Source organism: Zeus faber, assembly GCF_960531495.2.
Source record: "Zeus faber genome assembly, chromosome: 11".
In the NCBI taxonomy this organism is placed as follows: domain Eukaryota; kingdom Metazoa; phylum Chordata; class Actinopteri; order Zeiformes; family Zeidae; genus Zeus; species Zeus faber.
Window position 1 is genome coordinate 13328129 of NC_137205.1, and position 24008 is coordinate 13352136.

Here is a 24008-nt window from a genome sequence, read left to right on the forward strand (position 1 = left end):
AAAAATATACGTACGTATTTTAGGGTACCGCAAATTATTTGTAAAAACTATAGTCACTTCTTGAAGGGTCACTCAGTTTTTGAATTTCGCCCACTCATGCTTTCCTCCTTGTTTCTTCGCTGTCATTGTAAAATCTTGGCATGTCACGTTCAAATCCAGCAAAATAAGGGAAGCGAGGCAGCACTCACACTTCCTATTTGACACAGCAGCTCTTGTGATGGTGAGAGAGGGGTGTATATAAGATGAGGATCGAGAGCAGAATCTTCGCAGTCCAAGGACAGGACCGAAGTCGACCCACAAGACAGCAAAAAAAATCAGAGACAACTGCAACTGATCACTAGTAAGTAAATCAGACTTGTTTGCAATATCTAATGCTATACCGCATAGCAGACCTATTCTTATCCTTTGCGATTCACTAAACCTAATAGCGGTAATGTAATACTCATTTCAGAAGCAGCAGCCATGAGGAATGCCAGTCAAATATCTGTCGAAGAGTCTAGAAGGTACAGAAACTTATCTGAAAGACTTACAGAGATGTTCTAATAAACACCTATCCAGAACAGCGGCAACAAATAATGTGTGTTATGCCCATCAACTCAGGGATTTGTCCGAGCAGATTAAAGACTCCACTAAGGACATCCACATGCGAGCAGAAAGCACCCAGCTGATGTTGAACTACCAGAAGGGACGGATCTCCCTGCCGCAGTACAAGGCAAGTGCACTTTCACTAAATCTTTTACGAAAAGGGGGAGCTAGAGAACATTGTAGATGATTGCACTTGAGACGTTGCTGATAAGGTGTTTTTTTCGTCTGACTTCGCCCGTCGACAGCTCCTGCTGTGCTCCCTCTACGAGATCTACCAAGCCTTGGAGGAGGAGCTGGACAGGAACGCCTCTCATCCGAGCATCGCTCCCGTATACTTCCCTCAGGAACTTGCCCGCCTGGAATCCCTGGAGAGGGATCTGGAGCACTTTTTTGGGGCCGGGTGGAGGAAGAAAATAGGTGTCCCCGCAGCCACGCAGAGATACCAACAGAGGATTCGACAGGTGAGCGATGGGGAAGACACCGATATTATGACAAGGACTGTGGGTGTTAGGCGCTCACACGTGGCTTTTCTTTTTCCCCAGATCGGTAAAGAGGATCCGGCTCTGCTGGTGGCGCACGCCTACACCCGTTACCTTGGTGACCTATCAGGAGGACAAGTGCTCGGGAAGATTACTGAGAGGTCTTTGGGGCTGAGTGGCACGGAGGGCCTTTCCTTCTTTCGGTTCCCCGGTGTGAGCAGCGCGAACCGCTTCAAGCAGCTGTACAGGAGCAGGATGAACAGCATCGAGCTGACCAGCGAGGAGAGGGACGCCATGCTGGAGGAAGCGGTCAGGGCTTTTGAGTTTAACATCCAGGTGAGACGATATGGACCTTTACAGCTTTGGTCATTTCTACCATACTGTATATTGTCCATGAAAAGCTCTAAGATCAATAAATAGCTACGAAGAGGTCAAGAATTAAATGATAATGGAGAAGGCCCAAGGGCAAATCTGCCCTTAGAAAGCACTTCCCGACATCAGAAAATGGTCAACGATCATAACCAAGGATAGAAATTAAGGAACTGAAAATACAGTGACAGCGTTCCTCAGACGTATTGCTTCATGCTTGTTATGTTTGCAATTTCCTCCAGGTATTTGATGACTTGCAGAAAATGTTGGATCTGACAATGGAAATGGCGCAAGAACCATCGACGACCAAGCCGGCTTCATCCTCACCCATAATGCAGCTCACCATAGGGATGTGTATTGGACTGGCCGCCTTTGGGATGGGATTCTATGCCTTGTAATTCAGTTGGCACCAAGAAGCGTATGCCTTTTATGCATTGATTTCGCACATACAGCACTTTAGCCTTCTTTTTACCAAGATGAAGAAAAATAATCATAATCTAAGTAAACAGCCAAATCTATCGTCTTCAATTGTTTCCTTCAACCAAAACTGTTTGTATATGAACTAAAACTGAATAAAGCTCCCTGAACAGTTGAACTTTTTTTTTTGTCTTCTCCAAAACCACAATATTTCCGGCAGTATATTAACTTACAAAAATGACCCATGGAAAACCAATTTCAGATACTATTAATTCAAGTATTTTATTTTTATTTTTAGAGAATAGCAGACCACATAGCCATCTAGCATTTTTACTTATTTTAGTATCAAATTTCATCCACAATGAACAAAGAAACACCTCTCACTATTCTAATGCATAACCTGACTTTGTAGGATTCCAGGTTGGAAAGAGAATGCATTCGTTTATAAATGCACGGCAAGGTTGCAGTATATTAAGATATCACTTTTTTTTTTTTTTTTAAATAACCTTGGCCGCAGTCAAAAGCAACAGGGAAATGTACAGACAATTTACATCAAATTTGCATCCAAGAGCTGGCATGGCTCTACTTGACTCTGTAGAGAACCTTCCTCTGCATGCGGTGCTGGAGCTCCCCCCTCCTCATCATCAGGTGGAGGACTTTGAAGATGGCGTGCTCTGGGTATTTCTGCACAGGTGGAGAAAAACAGTAACCTTATGATATAGAGACATATATATATTAAAAAAAAAAAAAAAAAAAACTATAGTAATGGGGGGGAAGCTTGTAGGTAACTTTTATCTCCAACATCTGACACCCACCTGCTTGGTGAAGTCCTGGACGATGCTGTGCTCGGAAACCTGGGAGCCGATAGCGAAGCGTCTCTTCAGCTGCTTCTCGATGCGGGAGATCATCTCCTGGTCCTCCTGAGTGGTGAAGCCCTCCACACCTACACACAAACCATATATAGATGGGTGTTAGAACGGCTGCATTCATTCGAAACCTCTCAATTGAAAAATTGTGCTTTCTGCGTTAGGGAAGAAGGCCAATTTAAGTCATGAAAATGTCGTCCTGGAAGACTGATTCACTTGCTGCTGAGGTTTTGACCATCCATTATACAGAGCGGTGGAGAAGTATTTGGCCTCTTTGGTCGGATCTCTTTTTATGGGTTGTTGTGACACAGGAGTCCAAGAAAAAAGTGACACCAACTCAACACTACGATAAGTCACATAACAGTGAGAATTGTGTTCTTGACTTTGAGAAAATGTCAACTTATAACCGACCTGAGAGGCTGCCGGACAGCGCAGCGTCCAGCGTGGACACCTGGAAGAGCCGCAGGGCCTCGTCCACCTCTTCCTCTCCAGCCACGGCCTGCAGCTTCATTTTGGCCAAAGACTCCGCAATACGCACCACAGCCTCCAGCTGCCTGTGGGGGAGAGCAGGCGGGGGAAGGGTTAGAACAGGGGCTTTCTGCAACAACGAACACAGGAAGACTAATTTACTGTAAGTAGTAAAAAGAGTCCTATGTTTGCATATAATGAGAATGAACAGGGAAAAAGATCCTTAGCTCTCCTAAGGTTCCTTACTACAAATCATATTAATCTGAAGTTAGATCTAGGTTTCCAAAAGGCTCAACGACAACCTTGTAAAAGATCAGCGGATGGCATCATTACCTCACAGTGATGGGTATGGAGGCTCTTTTGTCGCTCTCCCTTTCATGTTCCCTCGCTCCGCTCCTCATCACCACGTATCTGTTCTTCAGCTTCTCGGCGGCACCGGCAGAGAGACGAGGCCCGCATTTCCTGTCAGTCACAGCCACATGCACGGATTAGATTCAAGTACATAAACAAAGCCATTAGTGTAGAGAACCGATTCATTAAGAAGTCAGATGGTAGGCATGTCGGCACTGTGCTCTGGTGGGTTCTCCCCCTCCTGTGATACTTACACTCTGGCGTAGGCAATGAATTTCTTGTATGTCGCCAAAGGGATCTCTCCCTCCACACCCTCGGTCTGCGTCTGGGCGCTGAGGTGGACGTTCATCACGTGACGAGCCAGGATCTATTAAATAAATAAAAAACGAATAAATATATACACACCTCAGAGTGGTCCTGTCGCTGCTAGGTCAGTTTTATTTGAAGCCAGAATGGTTGAATGAAATGTATTGCTAAGTGAGAATGGGCAACAGCTACTAAAATAATAAAATAAAATAAAAAAAAATAAAAATAAAAAACAGCTGAAGCATGGACTGCATTTCCGCTCACCATGTCCCTCTGCTGGTCGTGCTGGTCCTTGATGATGAAAATCATGTCAAAACGGGACAAGATGGTGGGCATGAAGTCGATGTTGTCCTCCCCTTTGGTGTCATCCCAGCGGCCAAACACCGAGTTAGCCGCCGCCAGCACCGAGCAACGCGAGTTCAGTGTGGTGGTGATTCCGGCCTGGATGATGGAAAGGGGGCAAAGTTGATTTGTGCAACCTTACGAAATTGAAAAGCTCTGTCTCCCATAGAAGATGGAAAAGTAACAAGTTACCTTCGCGATAGAAATAGTCTGCTGCTCCATCGCTTCGTGGATAGCAACTCTGTCATCTTCCCTCATCTAAGCGGACCCAAAAATAAACACAATTAACATCAGTCGTGTCGTGAAAACATTCAGTTCATTTTCTCAAAACTCCTGCGGGCTGCGTCTCTTCACCTTATCGAACTCGTCGATGCAGACCACGCCCCCATCGGCCAGCACCATGGCGCCGCCCTCCATGATGAAGCCACGCGTGTGTGGGTCCCTCAGCACGGAGGCGGTGAGACCGGCGGCGCTGCTCCCCTTCCCCGAGGTGTAGACCTGGCGGCACGGTGACAGAATGAGACCAACAATCAACACCTGGGAAGGTGGAACCACTTGAAACTAGCCAGACACACATGTTGATTTGAAGATAATTACCCCGATCGGAGAGCACCTCTCCACAAACTTGAGCAGCTGGGATTTGGCCGTGCCAGGGTCTCCCAGCATCAGCAGATTGATGTCCCCTCTGCGAGTCAGACCGTCAGGGAGTCTGAGGAAGAGGAGCGGAAATTGACCGTCCGCCAATCTTTTTGGGGGGGTTTTAACGACCCCAAAAAAAGGCCCCTACTTTTTACCGCCCGCACTGCCAGTGTTCTCACCTCTTCCGCGAACCACCGAACAGCAGGCAGGTGATGGCCTTCTTCAGGTCGTCGCTGCCGTAGATGGAGGGGGCCACGGAGCTGGCTAGGGAGTTGTAGACGTCGGGAGAAGCGGCCAATGCTCTGAGCTCCTCCTCCTCCTGCGGAGTGACTGATCCGGTGGATCCACGCCCTAAGAAAGAGAATACTATTTAATGGGATGAATAAATTGAGGGGGTTTTCCCCGGGTATCCGGTAGCATGCAAAATACATAGGCCGTGGCCACAACTTCTTACCAGCCAACCTAATGTTCAAAAGCGTATAATAAAAGCTACTGAAGAGCATGGATGTATTTTGCAATAGCATGTGTCACATCATTGAGATCCAGTGTGTCTACCTGCTCCTTCCGTGTCCACCTGGATGCCCACCACACGCAGGTAAGAGGCACGGATTCCCACGCCGGCCCCCTTCTCTCGGCCTTTGGCCTTGGTAGGAGCTGCCTTCTTAATGGAGTAGATGCCCATAATGGTCACTCTGTTGCCGGGGACGACTCGATCACAGAGATATCTGAGCAAGTTAGAGACACCAAGTGTGAGCTTATGTGGACTCCCATACTATATTCCCCCAAAAAATCGTTGTTTTGACTCAGTCACTGTACTCCACCTGTCGCAGTAGAGCTGCAGGTGACGGGGCATCTCTCCGTGCGGCACGGCATCGGGAGACTCCTGCAGGCGCAGGGTTTGGAAGTCCACACAAACACAGCGGTCTGGGATGATGAAGTAGGGATCCACGGGACACTTGACCCGGCCCGCATTCTCACTGCAGGTTAGAAGGAGATATTGGAAATGCAAGATCAATTTACCATTTGTCTGAAAGCAAAAGTGTCGCATGAGTATCAATTTATATATTTTTTCCTTATCTGCTTTTCATTTTTCATATTATGACTGAGTCGTACCATTTCGGACCATAAATACTGCATTTTCAACTGGATGAAAATACACTTTTACATTTAGACTTAGAGGTTCGGGTATCTCAGGCATTTGCAAAAAAAAAAAAAAAAAAATAATAATAATAATAATAATAATACACAAATATACTCTAGCAGTAAACAATGTGTAAATCCAAAACTCACGTGTTGCACTTGCGTGGCAGAGCATATCCCTGCAGGCCGGGGGGCAGAGGGATGTTGCTGATGACCGAGCGGCAGCCACGACACTGCAGACAAACCTTGGTGGCCTTGGCTCTCACTGCCGTGGCAGAAATGATGATGCCAGGAACCTTCACCAGGCGGGACACTTGCTCGGACTAGAAGTGAGGAAGAAGAGCGCCAGAATTGCAGTTAAGTGCAACTATGTACGTGGAAATTGGGCAAAGGGGCTTTACGTCCATATCTGTGGCTTCACTTGTACCTTGAGGTTGCGGATGGAGGCGGGGTGGGCGTCACTCTTCAGCAGGACCTGGATGTCCTCTACGGTCTCCTCGCCGACCGGCCTGGGACGGGTCACCTCATCCGCCACTTCCTTGGCCGCCTCCTCTAGCTGTCAGAGACATAAGACCAGATAATTGTATTTTAACAAACACCATTTCTAATCTTATGTCAACATTTATGCTAGTATTAGATTTAACTAGAATAAGGGCACAACATATTTGGGAAACAATCGACCAATAACCCTACTTAAGAGCAGCCAGTAAGCTCATATTTGTTATTGGTCACTTTTTCCCTCACCAGGGGAAGGTTTTCAGTGGGTAGTTTGTAAAGGCAATCAGACAGGTCCTCGTCGAAACTGGCAAGATCCTCCATCTCCACCTCCACATAGTATTGAGCCAGGGTGTAGTGCCTCTTGAGCTCATCTCTGAGGGGAACAAAAATGTGTCATCAAAATCCTTTCGGCAGCCAGCCAGCCATTTTTTTTTTCTTTAATACCTCACATACATTTTGAGAGCAGGAACTTATACAACTTCACTTATGTTGAAATGTCAATGCATAATGCTACTGATGGCAGCACTATGGCAGACAAAATAAAATGAATGCAGAGGTAGTAATACACTGCTTTAGCACTTGAGTCTGACAAAGATCCAGTTTTAAGGGGGCACAGGGTACCTGACAGGAACCAACATTTACAAGCTCGAAGGCGCTTTTGATAATATTGTAGCATGTGGGTGTATGTCATATTGCCACGTTGTTGTTGAATAACCAGCCACTTGAACAAGTAACAACCTTTGCTATCCAATAAGCGCGACACTTTTTTACCTGTATTTATATGTGAAACCGGTGCGATCAGTTCCGACTCTGAACTGCCGCAGGAATTCGCGAAACCGCTTCTTGATTTGGGTCCGTTTCAATCCGCTCTCATCTCCGCCGAGTCCCTCTTCTCCCCCGAAGCTGGAACTGTAGTAAACTCCTGGGTCGTCGAAACCAGACATCCTGGACCAAGCTGAGCAAAGGTGTCAAGGAAACACGTCTTCCGGACGATATTTTGATAGCTTTTTGGAATAAAAGCTGGGGGAAAACCGTTGGCAATAACGCGCAAGGGGTCCGACAACGCTCCCCTCGATGGCTATTTCGCGGCAAAAACCGATCCGGGCCGTTTCCCGCGAGACGGTTGTCCCTCCTCCAATCTCTGATTGGTCGAGAGAAACCCTCAGAGGCTCTGATTGGCCGGGGGTGTTAGCGCGTGCGCGTCTTTTATATAGGGGCGGGACTCGCGAGCTCTCATGGCGCGAAAAAGACAACGAGAGGAAGTAGATGGGAGGAGCCAAAAAAAAGACCACAACACCCAGAGAAGGCGACGTCAGATAGACCGCGTGGCCTTCAGAGAACACGCCTGATTTTTTTGGTTTATTTATTTGTCGTTATTATTCCGTTTTAGGATGATTACATTTTGACATTTATTCTGACTTTTCAAATTGCTTCCTTGTCTTTTCATGAAAAGGTTTGTGTGTGAGTAGGTGCAACACAATAATAATAATACTCCTAACGATAAAAATGTATACAAAACAATAACAATAAAAACAATAATACATGTTCCTGCAACAGACCCGAATTTACATTTATTTTGTGCTCTGAAATAATTGAGTTACAGCTGTTAATCAAACGATAAACCACTCTTGGTTATGTTCTGAAACAAAACAAATCTTGAATGTAATGAATGAACACTGTACTTTCCTTACAACAGATCTCCTCAGTTCAATAGCTAGCTTTAAAATGATGTGTGTGGAATAATTAGACAATAAACACAACTCAGTCTAACTCAGCTTCATTCGATGCATTTCTGGCCTAGTAACGTTATGCAGCAGTGGTGTAACCAGGCACTGGTTAGTGGGTGAGCCAAATATTGGAAGGTTCTGGCGTTCTCTCTCTCTCTCTCTCTCTCTCAGACACATCAGCTAATCCGACATTATCTGCCTTCTTTGTATCAAATTGTTGTAACTCGGAGAAATTCTTCAAAACAGATTTTTGTTACCAGTTTCATTTCATCCTTCAAATCACGACACTTGATCATGCTTACTTAATAGAAATAAGAACACACAAATCTGATAGCAAAACAATCTTTATTCAGCCTAGAAAAGCAGAAAATAAAAGATCACCCACTATCATTCTACCATTTTAACTTATTTTAACTCCTTTCAGTCTTTCATGTTGCATGTCCTGGAATAACATTCCATGTTCTGTAACAGTCCACTAGGTCGGGGCAGGCATGCGTCTCCGTTTCCTTTTTTAGAAACAGTCGGCCGGCAAATCCTTTTTGGTTTGGTTGCTCTCGCTCCCGCGTGATCTTTACGACACCACTCCGTGCTTTCTGCCGGCCTGAATGAAAGCGTCGACACACCGGTCGATGTCCTCGTCTGTGTGCGCTGCCGAAATCTGAACGCGGATCCTGGCTTTGCCCTTTGGCACCACGGGGTAGGAGAATCCAATCACATACACTCCTGCAGAGCAGAACGGAACGTGAGCAGAAGAGACAATACTGCTGAATTCGATGATGAGACGGTGACCCAGCCCCTGTGGTATAAACGGTTAATTCTCATTTCTTGCTGAATTCATCTTTCACTCCATTTTAGGCTTAATCGTGGTACATCAGCTGTGTTTACATTCTGTGTGCCATTGAAAACATTTCGGAAAACAAACTAAAAAATGAATCCTTTAGAGAAGATGACATTATCATCAAAATGAAATAGATAAAGTCAGGGTGACATGATTCATTCGTCAGAATGAGGACAAACCATATCATGACTGATATGATGAAAATACTGTAAATACATTTTGTCCAAACAATGTTACTGTGGCAGTTACGCCTGCCACATGCCATCCGAGTGGCGTTTGCAGGGTCCTCCGGCACTGAGACAGACGATGGGGTTGCAGACATACAAGTTTATTGTAGAGAGGGGGCAAGGTGGGACAAGCCCCGGAGCAGATAGACAGCATGTCTGTCAATATGACAGGGCTCCTCTCCTGTGTGTGTGTGTGGGGATGGGGGATTTACCTGTTGCTCTTTAGACCAATCAACGAGCAACAGGTATACAGCCACACTGATCCTGGGCCCCATTACCAGCCACCACACTGATCCTGGGCCCAATTACCTAGACCCAGGACAAGTGTGGCTGCTCGAACCACACCATCTCTACACCACAATTACCTAATGTCCATTGCTGGATAGTGGGTATTTTTATTTCAGAATACAGCATTAGTATACACCGATCAGCCACAATATTAAAACCACTGACAGGTGAAGTGAATAACATGGATCACCTTGCTTCAATGGCACCTGTCAAGTGGTGGGCTATATTAGGCAGCCAGTGAACAGTCAGTATTTGAAGATGATGTGTTGGAAGCAGGAAAAATGGGCAAGCGTAAGGATCTGAGCAACTTTGACAAGATGCTCTGAACCAGTCATCTGGCAAAACTGTGATGGCTAGATGACTGGTTCAGAGCATCTACAAAACCACAGGTCTTGTCGTGTGTTTCTAGTATGCAGTGTTTAGTACCTACCAAAAATGGTCCAAGGAAGGACAACCGGTGAACTGGTGACAGGGTCATGGACGCTTATTGATGTGCGTGGGGGGTGAAAGCTAGTCCGCCTCGTCCGATCCCACAGAAGAGCTACTGTAGCACAACGTGCTGAAAAAGTACAACCTACAATAGGCACGTGAGCATCAGAACCGGACCATGGAGCAATGGAAGAAGGTGTCCTGGTCTGATGAATCACGTTTTCTTCTACATCATGTGGATGGCTGGGGTTAGGGTCTGATCTGATCGAGCATCTATGGGATGTGCCAGAACAACAAGCCCGATCCATGGAGGCCCCACCTCCCAACTTACAGGACTGAAAGTATCTGCTGCTAACGTCTTGGTGCCAGATACCACAGGACACCTTCAGAGGTCTTGTGGAGTCCATGCTTCGACGGGTCAAAGCTGTTTTGGCGGCACGAGGGGGAGCTACACAATATAAATGGTGGTTTTAATGTTGTGGCTGATCGGATATGAAAACGAAGACACCATTTGTATTGTGGATAAAGTGTTCCCTGTGTATGGTCTCACCCAGCTTCAGCATGTCGTCAGAGATCAGCGAGGCGAGACGTGCATCCCCGAGCATCACGGGACAGATGGGGTGCGCCGACCCCGCAATGGTAAAACCAGCTGCTGTCATCTTGTCCCTGAACCTGGAAGTGTGTAGAAAAAGAGATAAACCTTGTGAGAATGCTATACTTGACTGACTTAACAGGGAGGACTGAGTACAGGTTCGGAAGCCCTGGAAGGTGGATTCTTGTTCAAGGATTGTCCTGTGCTGGCCCGTAAGTATTCCAGGCAACACTTAAGGACCGACAAAAAAGTCAAATATGTGTAGTTTTCTTGAGTGAAGAAGTACCCGTTCTACTGTGAGCCCCAAAGGCAGTGGTCGTTTATTGGGACATTATTCAAACATCAGTGGAAGAGCAAGTTGGACCAACGAGAATTATTTATCCTGCACTAATAAGAAATGTGCTCCAAGCACCAAAAAAATAAATAAAAATTAAACTAAAACAGCCAAGAAACAAAATAAACATTGCTTAAAAGTGCAAACCATTAAGTTTTCTTCCGGGTAGATATTACACACATATTGTTTGTGGAACGATAGGAAGGCTCACAAAAATGAGATAAGCCCATGTCAACAGTTACACAATGAACCTTCCTGTGAGAAAACACATCTCAGAGCAGCCAGCAACCAGCTTGACCAACCTTTGCTTGGGAGAACAGAAAAAAGGAAAAAAAATAAATAAAAGGTTGCAAAGGGCTGTAACGCCCCCTGTGTTTCAGAAAGTCACCAGGCGAAAGAGCAATAAAAACACAAATAATAGGGGTCGCCTAGATAGGCCCCTAGAGGGCGTTTCCCGTCACCGCGAACCACAGGTTGCCAAAGTCTGCTCCCTGAGTCACACCCACCGCATGGTTTTGGCCGTCATGCTTCTGGAAATCTCATTGGAGGCGAGCAGCAGCTCCACGGCCCGGGTCGCACAGCCCACCACCGGCGGTGGGAGGGAGTTGGAGAACAGGTATGGTCGGGAACGCTGCCTCAGCAAGTCGATCAGAGGTTTGGGGCCAACGGTGTAACCACCTGCCAGCAAGAGAGACAGACTTGTTGTAGAAAAAAAAGCTTAAAATGCTTCAGATGAGCCTATGTGAACCGTAGAGACGACTAGGGAAAGGGACATTTTGTTGAGGTGTTTAGAGATGTTCACAGATGTGAAGAGAGGACGTATTGTGATGAAGGTTGAAAAAGACTTACCAGCTGCTCCACCCAGCGCTTTCCCCAAAGTGGAGTTTACAATGTGAACCCTGTTCATTACTCCCAGGAGTTCATCTGTCCCTCTGCAAATTACAATGGCCCGCCGTTAGAAGTTCTTGGAACACCCAGGTTTCATAATGGTGGAGCTATTAGCTACAGGCTTCGTTAAATTCACCGTTTTGTTTCTTTTTTTTTGCCAAGCACAATTTTAATTGGAGCCGCTTAAATAGTTGACTGAACCGTAAGACGCCCACCTGCCCTGTGGACCCAGGAAGCCCGTGGCGTGGCATTCGTCGATGAAGACCATGGCTCTGTATCGCTCGGCGAGGTCGCAGATGCCCTGCAAGGGAGCCACGTCTCCGTCCATGGAGAACACTCCGTCCGTCACCACCAGGCGCATGCGAGACGACTGAGGAGGACGGAGGCGACGGGGATCACCGGAGGAGGAAAAGTCACAAGCACAATCGATGCAGCGACTCCAAAATGATCGCACCAGTAATTATCTTCCCTGCCTCCGCATCGGAGAACCCCTTGGAAAAGGGCGACGGGAAAATCTACACGGGGATATTGGCTTCACCGTCACCTCCATAGTAGAGCGCGGTAGAACGTGGCCCGACAAGATGTCTAAAAGGAAAGTGTGGTTCTACCTGGGACTCTTTGAGCTTGTTCTCCAGATCGCTCAGGTCCATGTGCTGGTAGCGGAGGCGCTTGGCCCGAGACAGGCGGATCCCGTCGATGATGGAGGCGTGGTTCAGCTCGTCGGACAGAATCGCGTCGTCCGGGCCCATCAGCACCTGGCGACCGGCGACGTAAAGTGTGTTTTTAAAAACTAGTGTTTCACAGCGGTCACGGATTTTCATGGACGCTACAGAAGTATGCAAACTGTAAAAAAAACCAAAAAAAAAAAACCATATCAACCAATGCCCTGTCATTGTCTTCATTATGACTTAATATTTACGTACCTCAAACAATCCGGCATTGGCGTCAAAACAGCTGGCGTAGAGGATGCAGTCCTCTCTCTGGTGAAACTCCGCCAGCTTCTGCTCCAGGTTTTTGTGCAGGTCCTGGAGATCAAAACGCAGGTGCAGCTGCGTTAAAGGCAGAGCAGCGATACCCGCCGCCTCGTTCACACGTCGCCCCGAAGCGGCGAAAGCAGTCGGAATCCCCGCCGTACCTGCGTGCCGCAGATAAACCTGACCGAGCTGAGTCCGGCGCCATAGGCCTTGAGAGCGTCGATCCCCGCCTGCACCACCTCCGGGTGACTGGACAGTCCAAGGTAGTTGTTGGCGCAGAAATTTAATATGGCTGAGGCAGGAGAGAGAGACGGGAGCAGAGAAGTGAGGACGGAAATTCACGATGTCGGCGTCGTGCGACAGAAAGCCTGAGGTAAGCAGGACGTTCATAGGCAGAGAAGCCCACTGCCACACAGTGGACAAGGGCAGAAGTCGGACAATAGCCACGGTCACCATATCGGACCGAAAAGCTCCACTGGAATCTGTCTGCCCCTTTTTTTTTTTTTTTTTAAACCAGAGAAAAAGGTGAATGACAGTGGCAAAACAATGAAACTAAAACAAACAAACAGGAAGGGAGACAAAGCGCTAAACACACACACACACAACAGTGATCGCGTTGAGCTGCAGCCCCAGTGAATTCAGTTGTCCTCGCATGTGGGGGGCACATGACCCTGCACAGGCCATTCACAAACCATTCACCACTATGACAATGGTGCTGGTTTGTGAATGGCCTTGCACAGGAGTGGGGCGCATGCAGGAATGGAGGCGTGCAGGGGGACGCGGCTATGAAAAGCTTGAGCCCTTTTTCGCTCGGTAATGTTTATTTTCTTTGGCAGAGAAACGGGCAATGTGTGACTCAGGAAAAAAAAAAAGCATTCCCTTCTGCCAAAATGAGTCGGTTTTGGTTGAATGTCAAAGTTCAAACCAGTCACATTCAATACGAATTACGCAGAACGCCTCGGCCCCTTTAGACTCGGACGAACGGCGTTGAGTGACTCCCAACTCTCGACTCCTCGAACGGAATCGTTCGCCGGGAACGAATCGTCCACGTGACTGGCACGACTTCTCCACCCGACGGAGCCGTCGGGTGGAGAAGTCGTGCCAGTCACGTGGACGATTCGTCCACCGTCACCTCGCTACACTTTGCTACTCACCGCCGCGACTGCCGTCCACGTGGATCTGCGGTCCCTGCTTGGACGTGATGATCCGCTCTCCCTTCCACGTCCCCGCGGCCCGGATCGCGTCGAGTTCACGCTCCAACGCGGCGGCGGCTTCGGCGACAGCGGTGTAGCGCCGGTGCGGCGGCGGCGGCGGCGGCGCCGGCGTCGTCAACATGTACTTGAACCGGCGGACCGAGCCGCGGGCGGCCGACTGCAGAGACATCGCGGCGTCCGGTCGCACTGGGGCCGCGACAGGCTGCGCAGGGTGACGTCCGCGCGGGGGCGCGGCCACGTACGAGGTGGGACGCCGCGCGCGGCCATCTTGGGTGGGCGTAACCGTTAGGGAACGGCGTGCGACCAATCACGAGCCGGCGCGAGGGAAACGCCTTCGCTGTCCAATCAGATTTCAGAAAACATCCTGGGGGGGGGGGGGGGGGTCTCTTTAAGCTGCGGCGTGGGAACTGTGGGCGCGGGTTGCCATGGCAACGTCTATGACTATTTGTTCTCAAGATCGACAAACAAGAGGCGCTTTTCAATTAATGATTGTGTTAATTGTCGATTCCGTAATTAACAATAACTGTAATATATTCAAATTACACGAGTGAAATTGTATTATATTATTATATAATACTATATACTAATAATACTAATATATACTACTACTATATATATATATATTTTTTTTTTAAATATAATTTCATTTCCGTTGCTAACTTCAGATCACTATAATAACCACAAATGTAGAAATAAAGTAGGAGTGCAGTGCTGTTGACATTCAGGTCATGCAAATGAGTTGAAAGCTCGGTGTGGGAACTGGGACTTGGGTACCGCTACAAACACCCTCTGTTGACGGCACGGAAGAAACATTTTTTTTGTTCAATAGTTTCACGGAGCATTTATTGTCATTTTTCCGCAGGTGTTGTTGACCTATGTAGAAACCACCCAGTACAAATGCAGTTAAGGTAAACTAGGTACCTTTAAATAGAACATGTGTGGGGCAGCATCAGAGGCATAGACGGTATTACTATTTTTGTAACAGTACATGGTACATGCCAAATTTAGGTTCTGAACACAATTCTCAATGAGACATCATGAATAAGCCTTTAAAAAAAAACATCCTCTCCACCCAGCTCTCCAGCTCTGCCTCTGACGTCTTCTCGTTCTGTGAATAAAATATTCCTCTGGTCAGGGCGAGGGTTTTGGGGCCTGAGCACAACTAAAACACAGCGATGTCGTGAAAACAGCGGCATGCATCTCAGCGAGAATTGCGACGAAGCATCTCCACCGGTTTTAGTGGGATTATTTTCTTGTTATGAAACGATTTCAAACTTGAGCTACATTATAGTCTGAAGCAACCCCACTGCATCGGCAATACCCAGCAAGGCAGAATTAAAGATGGCAAATTATAGTGTTAATGTCCAGCATTCAATCAGATATATTCAACTTATAGAACTTTTCTTAAGAGAATGTCCAGTTAAAAAATACTCTAATTTAGTTGATCACGTCCTTTCCCACTTTCACCATAACCGAGATGTTATTACATATCATTGTTCTACTTCAGCATGTACAAGTTGACAGTGTTTGCTACCCTGACAGTGATGTGCACCTTGTTTTCTGTTCCCTGCCTTAACATTGGACACTGATCAGCAAAAAAAACAAAACACATTAGTTATAGGTTCTCTAACAACATACTGCATTTCCCTTTCACACCAGCAGGAATGAAACAAGTAAAATGTGCAAATTCTTGCGTTTCATTAAGGGACGTAATAGTGTCAAGGGAAAGACAGTTCTTACTCAAAACACCATTAGTTAAAAAATATCCTTGTTCTAAAATAACTTACTCCGTACAGCATATATATGTACACATAGACAGATACAAAGACATAAAACATGATCCACCCAGGAGTGCACCCTGGTATGAAATCCTTCCTTTAGATACAGGTTTGTATTTCCTGTTTTTCATAATAAGGACATTTTGAACGAGTCTCTGGAACAGGGTCTTCTTTAAGTACAGCGAGCAGGACGGGTTCCACTGTGGTCCTAAGACCCTGGACCGTTGGAGTCCTGCCAGGGGGCATTTATCGTCGGTAGTCGGTCAGCCGCCTTTGCCCTTTCCGCCAGAAACCTGTCAAACTCTGAGGAGGACATGCAACGGTAATGGTTAAAAAGCTTAGTTTGAATCTTAACCTCATCGAAATCCGCTGTGCAATGCAAGAGGTTGGAAGGTTAATGTCAAACGACCCCAAACACTCACCTTCACTGGTGACACCGTCCTCAAAATCACCGTCCTGTGTTAAAAAAAAAAAAAAAAAAAGGAATATATATATATACACATACACACACACACACACACACACACACACACACACACACACACACACACACACACACACACACACACACACACTTTTTAACTAAATTAACACCACAACTCTACTTTCACCCCCAATTGTAGTGCAGTAAAAACCTACAATTCAAAACGTTTGTTGTACTTGTGTGTAAATGTACTTATAGGGATAAATGATGCCTCTGCAGGTTGTGTGTTAATTAAAAAAAAAAAAAAAAAAAAAAAAAAAAATGTTGCTGTTTTTCTCTCTCACACACACACACACACACACACACACACACACACACACACACACACACACACACACACACACACACACACACACACACACACACACACACACACACACACACACACACACACACACACACACACACACACACACACACGAATGTTCTAGCAACCAGCCACTCACCTCATCATCAAAATCCAACCACTTCTCAATATCATCCATCACATTTGCTTGGCTGAGAGGAATCTAAAGAAAACAAGTTCCCAGATTTAAAGTTAAATCCATACATATCACAGGTAAAATTGTGTGAATAGTGCGCTCATAAAAACAGACAAATCTCCAGACAAAAGGAGACTTCTACCAAAAAACAAACAAATAACAAAAATATAACGCACAGGTTTGTACATAAAGCAAATGATAAAATCATGAAAATGCAAACAGTATAAAGACAGTATATATTGTGTATGAAGTATATACTGTATTTTTACAATATAAATAACTACCACATGCAGACTGGTGTATGCACTGCACAAGCCACCAAACCCAAAATTATGTCTTCATACCATCCAAAGAAACACAGGCTTTTTCAGGAAGCAGCAAAAAGTAAATTATAACCAAATGATAAACACACACACGACAGAGTCAAACGGCATGCAGCCATAAGACGCCACCACACACTTTTGGCACGGCCGGGACCCAAAACTAACTTATCCGACCCACCATTCCCCTTTTTATCATCCACTCAAACTGGGGAGAATCGCTGCGGGTGGAGGCCGGGCTGTTGATCTTCACACACACATGGATACGTTTAAAGTGATTTCAGTCAAATTATAGCAATAAGGAGAAGTTTGTCGACATAAAACATAAGTAACAAGTAATATGATCTTCAGGTCTTTAATCCAAAGGAGATAAAGCTGTTGGAAAATTAGCGCTTTTGAGCATAAAAGAATGATGTGCAACTAATAATAATAATAATAATAATAATAAATGAGAGCATTGCTTTCCCTCTCTCTCTAAAACACCAACACAGTCCTGTTCCAACAGTTTGTAGAGAAACACCATATTCATACAAAACAAGAATATTTATTTGGTCATGCAATGCAGTTGAAACAAACATGTGGGTGTATTGTGCACTTGAAAGTTCATTATTAAGTTCATTATCAAGTTAAATGTTTTGGTGGAACAGCAAAACTAAACTTGTGGAGCGTCATCGTCAAAGCTTTATTGAAATAATTTACTGACCGTTGCCAGATTCTGTAAGCTGGAGTTCTGAGCTTGAGCGAGGCCATCCGTAGCACCTTCACTCTGTTCACTGAAAACACAGGCTCCATTCATCAGTTATCAGCCACTGGACCATGTACGTCAATGTTAAGTAAAATAAAAGATAAAAAACATGACAAAAGATTATCTCAAAAGATGAAGTGACATACAGGCCATTACAACGTTCTTACTTATCTAAGAATATATAACATTTGTAGACATTTAGTATAGTGTCGTATAGTATAGTGAAGTAGTATAGTACAGTTGTGTGGTGTAGTGCAGAATATAGTACTATTACTTAAGGCTTGCAGAGGAAAGTGACTACCACACACACACACACACACACACACACACACACACACACACACACACACACACACACACACACACACACACACACACACACACACACACACACACACACACACACACACACACACACACACACACACACACACAGTATTATTAATGCTCCAATAATTAAAATCCTCAGGAACTTCCACCTGTTTCTTTATGGGATTGTAGTTCTCTACCTTTTCTGTTGAGAGTGTGAGACGCTCCTTTGAGGTACAAATGTGAAATCAGTCTCCCTTGCACCTATAAGAAAAAAAATGAAATACCTTTTTATGACTTACATTAACATTTACAAAACATATTTTTTTCATTAAACAAATGACATTGTTCAAAGGTCACTTATTTTACTCCTTTTCAACAAGTTAATACAGGTCTCTGAGGTCCCCGAAACATGTCTGAATTTTTTGTTGTTGAAAATACCACCTGCATTCTAGCCATTCCAACATGCCAAGATACCATCCTGTTCAACGGCTCTTTCTGGGCCCGGAGCGTTAAATGCAAATGAGCTGCTGCTCCCTGCGCCCCACTCCAGAAGTGGTTGTGGCTTAGCAGGAGTGCTCTCTCTATAATCCCTCTCGCGCTCCATATGAAATCGAGGAAAATAAATACAACTACAATGAAAACACACTTTTTGTTTGGAGAAATGGGGAATGGGATGCGCCGCGGAGTGGAGATCGCGCAGCCTACCGTCAACATTACCGCTAACCTTTTTTTTGTTTTTTTAAGTTATAAATACAGGAGATTTTACAGGACACTATTTGAACGGGAGTACAGCCGGAGAGAAGGGTAAAATATGGGAGAATCCCAGGAAAAAACGGAAGGGTTGACAGGTATAACTGAAAAACCGGCAAAAGAAACACTCCACACAATTATTTTTAAAATACCTACATTTCCCTCATCTGCAGTTTTGCCACAGACAGTAGGTATTGATAACTCTTTCTTTTAAAAGATTTGTGCTGCTCCCGCAGCCAACAGAGTACTTCCCATGCTTAGCTCTTAGCTTCGACATAAAGCCAGCGGGTCGGGTGCATGTGAGAAAAAAATGGCGCACCTTCGCAAAGCTATTTCTCAAGCCGTGGGTGGAGATACTCAGACGGGTCGGTCTAATTCTGATGAGGCCCCACTTGATGTAGGAAGGGGAGGCTGAATGGCTTGTTGGATCATGTTTTCTGACAAAGGCAGCCCACAAAAAAAAACCAATGGACTAAGTTGTGTTATTTCACAGTTTGTGTGTTAGTAGGCCAATCGGAGACCCAAATGTATGTGCAAAAGCACTGAAAAGTGAGTTTTTCATAATATGGGACCTTTCAATTTCAGTTCCAGCCTTAAATGAATGCATGGGTGAGGCTGTTCACATTAGGGCTTTACAATTAATCAAATTCAAACCGACATCGCAATTTCATAGAATGCAATTTATTTATTTATTTATTTTTAAATTGCGAAGGGTGCAAACAGTGTTTTTTTTATTTAACGCTTCCTTATGGAACAAAACAAGTGCGTATGGAACAAACCCGTGTGCAACAGGGACACTTTCTCCATGACACTCCTACCCTCTCAGTTAATTTCATATCATTCAATTCATGCATCAATTCATCTCATTTCATCTCATTTCATAATAACACATAGGCCTGGCCTACAGAAAAAGGCAGTTTGTACTGTATGTTGCCTGCATTCAGTGTTGTGTTGGTCATATTATAGAAAGATGTGTTGCTTGTGTTAAGTGAATAATACAGAAGATAAGAAACTTAAAAAAAAAGAAAATACTAAATCGCTAAATCACTAAAGAAAAACCTAAATTCGATTATTTTCCCAAATCCTTCATCCCTAGTCACAATCATAATATTTTAGTTGACAATTAATTGTAATACAGTTCGATTGTCTTTTTTGTTCATTTTAAAAAGGCACTTACATAGTATACAAGCCTGTAAAAGTGTAAAAATTCACAGACTTTATGAAAACATCCATTTATTGACGTTGAAAATGGGAACATAAAAATTTGTCCAGCCGATTGGCTGCGGATGCAAATTTGGTGCGTTTCAATAGGAGGAGGAACGTTTCCTCGACTGATTGAAAGGCACCAAATCTGCACGGCATATTCATTGCAACATCGGCTCAAAACCCCCCTTAAGTTTGTGTGAAAACAGAATTATGGAAACTTAATGCTTTTGCAAAATGACTGCTACCGTGACAGCTCGAGGCAGCAGCTCCTCGAGACAGAGACAGACGGATCGACGAACGCGTGGAACTTGTACTCAAACCCACAACAACGCGCTCGCCCGCGACCGATCGGTCAAAGAAACATAAGAACTTACTCAATTTCGCGAACTGACCGGATACACCGTCGACTGTCGATTGGGCGTAGCCGCAATTTGTAGGAACCGCCGCGATTCCTGACTGGTTGACGGACATGGTGCTGAGCCCCGATATGTTCACATATGTGGGGAACTGAGATAAGACAATCACACGGAGATAAATGATATAGCCCGTTATAATGGATATGAGTGGGGGAAAAAAAAGAAAAATAAATCCATTACCTTTTGTGTTGTGGTTTGACCATTTGTCATTTGCCTTTCAAACCTGCAGAGAAGGTAAAGAAAAGCCCCGGGTTAGGCCTCTCCGAATCACTGTTGCGTGTCTGCCGTTGTGGGCGCTGTTCGGCGATACCTCTGGTAGCGGGTGAAAGTGGTGTTCATCTCGTCGTTGGCAGCCAGCAGCTCCTGGATCAGCTTCTCTTCGTTGAGTTTGGGCACCAGCTCCACGATCCGGTCCTGCATTTCCTTACACACCACGTACAACTGCTGCTGACAGAAAACAATGAGAAATAGGGGGGGGGAATGCGAGGTTAGCAAGGGTGAGTGTGAGGTGACTGCCTCCCTGACGCCACCCTCCAATATTTTAAAACATTGACGATTAAAATACTTCCTTGACTGGTTTTGAGAGTGCCTAGAATCTTTTTCCCCTACCTGAAGCAGCTCGACGTCTGTGTGCTTGGCCGTGACCGGGTCCAGCTGACTCATCATGTCGGCCATGACGGTCAGGTTGCTGGTCACCACCACCATGTCTTCCTTCAGTTTCTTCACCTAGGGAAACCGGTATTTGCTATATTATCATCAACAGAATACACTTTGTGAAATAGGGAAAAGAAAAAAAAAAAAAAAAAAAAAAAAAAAATCCAGAATCCCCAGCCAAAAAATAAAAAATAAAAGCTTTGAGTCATATGAAAAGGAATTTTGAGAATGAAGTTCGGATACCGAGATGCAGCCTGATTATCATGGAAAGCGATTCGAGCAGTCTCTGATGCATTTTCGGTCTCGATGACGTGACAAGAAATCCGTCACCTGTTTGGTGTCGAAGATACCGAGTTCCTTTTGGTTGGGTTTTGTTTCGGGTGGGATAGAGGGGGGTTTGGTCGACGTTGGCGTGGGCAGAGTAATGGCGGACCCTTTCCCAGGCAAACTCTGGCAAGCCAAGCACAGACAGACAGACAGGGAAATTGAAGGATAAAACCCGTTGGAACGGCAGCGGGGAAGGTGCGCCGCAGGCAGCGGGACTACCTTGTTTTGGTTGTGGTACCCGTCCAGTTCGGTCGTGGGGAACTCGAGGCCTTTCCTTCGCAGATCTTCGTACACAGACACCACGCCTGTTAGGTCAGGCGAGCTGCGGAACGCGTCGGCCCACGCCTTCGCAGAAAAAACAACACAGGTGACTTATAAGGTAGTCGGAGTAATCTCACAAATGCAGACGGCAAACACCGGCTGTTCATTCGCGTCCGGCTTCCCCGGCGAACACACACGCGACTGCTAGGAATCATGTGAGGAGGTCGTCCTATCCTATCAATAACACCAACCTGGGGTCACCCACCTGTATGACGCTGAGCACTCTGTCGTGCACCACCGCGGGAGGATTGTTCCGCGGTATGATGGCGCGGACCAGAACTCCCTCTATGAAGTCGCGGGTCGACACCAAGACATGGAACTTGTGGCCACAGTTCTTCACGCAGGCTTCCAGAACCTAAAGCCGAGGCGCAGAAGCAACTCCGTCAGAGTCATATCTGAGAATGTGATGGAAGAGAATGACGGGTGAGGGAGTCTCACGGCACTACTCACCGTCAGCGTGAGCATGACCTCCCGGAAGTTCTTGTTCCCCGCGATCCTTTTCTTTATGGCTCGGACCGCGTCTTTCGGTCTGTAATCAGATCATTTCAAGGGTCGGCGTTATGGTCCATTAGAATCGCATTCATGAAACCTTTAAACAAAGTCTTTGTTGTCGACGCCGGCGGGTGACACACACACACACACACACACACACACACCCTTCATCTGCGCTGTTGACGATGTCACAGATCTCCATGTTCAGGGCCCAGTCTTCCGTCTGCAGGCTAGAGCTGGTCGCTTGCTCTATCACGGGTGAACATACACATGTTTACACAATAATGTTCAGTGACATATTTACATCTAAACCGTGAGGCCAATTTTGTGAATACTGATGTTTGAAGCCTGCCTGGAATGCCACTCGCTGAGTGATTCTGTGACAGTAGGCTTTTTCCCTTGACGGCAACAGATTAATTATACTTTAATAGGGAATTATTGCATCTTCATTGTTTGGTTTTCGGCAGCTGGATAAATGGGCAGAGGGCAACTATTGCATTTTCAATAGTTTAGAATCAATGACAAGCGGCATGACTTCATATTTGGGTCATATCGACGTCTGCCACTTGATGGCCCGCCCATCCATCGCGTGGATCGACCCAGGACGACAGCCAATCCGATTTAAGGATACAGAGCTGAAGTCCCGCCTCCGTGTTGTCATTGGGTAGTAGAAGCCTCAATCAAGCCATAAACCATTATTCTACTGTCAATCTTAATAAATGTAACGCAGCTTGTGTCATTTTACACCGTGTTGCCACCTTCGGTGCTGTGTATTACGGCACTGGTATAAAAGTTATCACGTTATAAATGTGACAATAGCTAAGCTGCGTGTGCATTTGAACGAAAGGTAAACGATGAGATTCTGCGGCTTCGTCGTTGGCATCTGATCGGTAAATAACCAGGTCCTGATGACATTCCTACCGATCCGCTGGCCGACCGGCGTGCTGAACGGATTCCCGGTTAAAAACTCCATCATCCGGGCGGCCGCGCACCACCGTCCCCGTTCCCACAATAGATGGAGCTGCTCCCGGTCAGCTCCCGCAGCGAACTCAGGCACCAGTTGAACCGAATTGCGTCACATCTTAAAGGGACAGTGCACGTACGACCGGCAGCCGATACTTCCGGGTGTTGCGGAAGTGCTCTAAAGTGCAGTGCGGTCAATGGCCGCCAGGTGCTTCTCCGGTAAACCCACCCGACTTCAGGGTTCGATTTTCAAGTTTATCTTTACAATGGATGTCTTGGTTGTCATTTAGGAAAAAAAATCTTATAATATAATATAATATAATATATATAACATTATATATTGTATATATAATATTTATATATAATAATATAATATACTGTAAAGCCCTGGCTACATCCCGCCAATATAGCTGGGAGGGTGAAGTCAAACTCGAGGCTTCAAAACGTCTTCAAATCGAAAACCAACATCTGACGTCAAAGATGCGACATCCATTTTTTACGGTCCAAACGGCTCGAGTTGTTGTGAATGGCCATCATCATCAAGCCTTGATGATGATGGCCATTTAGGGTATAAATTCTAAATATTAATTATTACTACATACATAGATCTTATCGCAGTATCTTCAGTGTAATTCTGTTTTTGCACATTTATTATTACACAAGTTGTGTGAATGTGTGTGTGTGTATGCGAGTGAGTTTGGAGAGGGAGTGTGCAGCTCACAAATGGCCAGTACAACACAAAAAAAAGTTCAAACCCGTTATTTATTTATTTATTGTTACGATGAAG

General features: G+C 45.6%; 4 protein-coding genes across 4 annotated transcripts; 1 reads left to right on the top strand and 3 right to left on the bottom strand.

Moving 5' to 3' along the window:
• Positions 1-228: 228 nt before the first annotated feature.
• hmox1a (heme oxygenase 1a) lies at positions 229-2010 on the top strand. Its single transcript, XM_080009894.1, has 6 exons — positions 229-340; positions 452-503; positions 601-712; positions 831-1046; positions 1128-1400; positions 1676-2010. Exons 2-6 carry the CDS (start codon positions 463-465, stop codon positions 1829-1831), a joined length of 798 nt encoding a protein of 265 aa, XP_079866020.1. The 5' UTR covers positions 229-340; positions 452-462; the 3' UTR covers positions 1832-2010.
• Positions 2011-2242: 232 nt separating this feature from the next.
• Positions 2243-7513, bottom strand: mcm5 (minichromosome maintenance complex component 5). The gene is made up of 16 exons (XM_080009039.1): positions 7232-7513; positions 6707-6833; positions 6390-6518; positions 6113-6285; positions 5644-5799; positions 5378-5547; positions 5002-5173; positions 4781-4892; positions 4538-4681; positions 4376-4441; positions 4106-4282; positions 3790-3902; positions 3518-3646; positions 3128-3270; positions 2666-2793; positions 2243-2534 (listed from the first exon to the last, which is right to left on the bottom strand). Exons 1-16 carry the CDS (start codon positions 7402-7404, stop codon positions 2433-2435), a joined length of 2214 nt encoding a protein of 737 aa, XP_079865165.1. The 5' UTR covers positions 7405-7513; the 3' UTR covers positions 2243-2432.
• Positions 7514-8513: 1000 nt separating this feature from the next.
• gcat (glycine C-acetyltransferase) lies at positions 8514-14204 on the bottom strand. The gene is made up of 9 exons (XM_080008813.1): positions 13912-14204; positions 12919-13049; positions 12707-12808; positions 12392-12538; positions 11999-12153; positions 11745-11827; positions 11402-11573; positions 10520-10641; positions 8514-8910 (listed from the first exon to the last, which is right to left on the bottom strand). The coding sequence occupies exons 1-9, from the start codon at positions 14138-14140 to the stop codon at positions 8759-8761; spliced, it is 1293 nt and encodes a 430-aa protein (XP_079864939.1). The 5' UTR covers positions 14141-14204; the 3' UTR covers positions 8514-8758.
• Positions 14205-14847: 643 nt separating this feature from the next.
• On the bottom strand, positions 14848-23253 carry tom1 (target of myb1 membrane trafficking protein). The gene is made up of 15 exons (XM_080009262.1): positions 23180-23253; positions 22423-22507; positions 22217-22295; positions 21972-22121; positions 21665-21790; positions 21449-21568; positions 21074-21190; positions 20775-20908; positions 20645-20687; positions 20423-20555; positions 18290-18353; positions 17739-17808; positions 16680-16742; positions 16172-16205; positions 14848-16052 (listed from the first exon to the last, which is right to left on the bottom strand). Exons 1-15 carry the CDS (start codon positions 23232-23234, stop codon positions 15958-15960), a joined length of 1368 nt encoding a protein of 455 aa, XP_079865388.1. The 5' UTR covers positions 23235-23253; the 3' UTR covers positions 14848-15957.
• Positions 23254-24008: the final 755 nt, after the last annotated feature.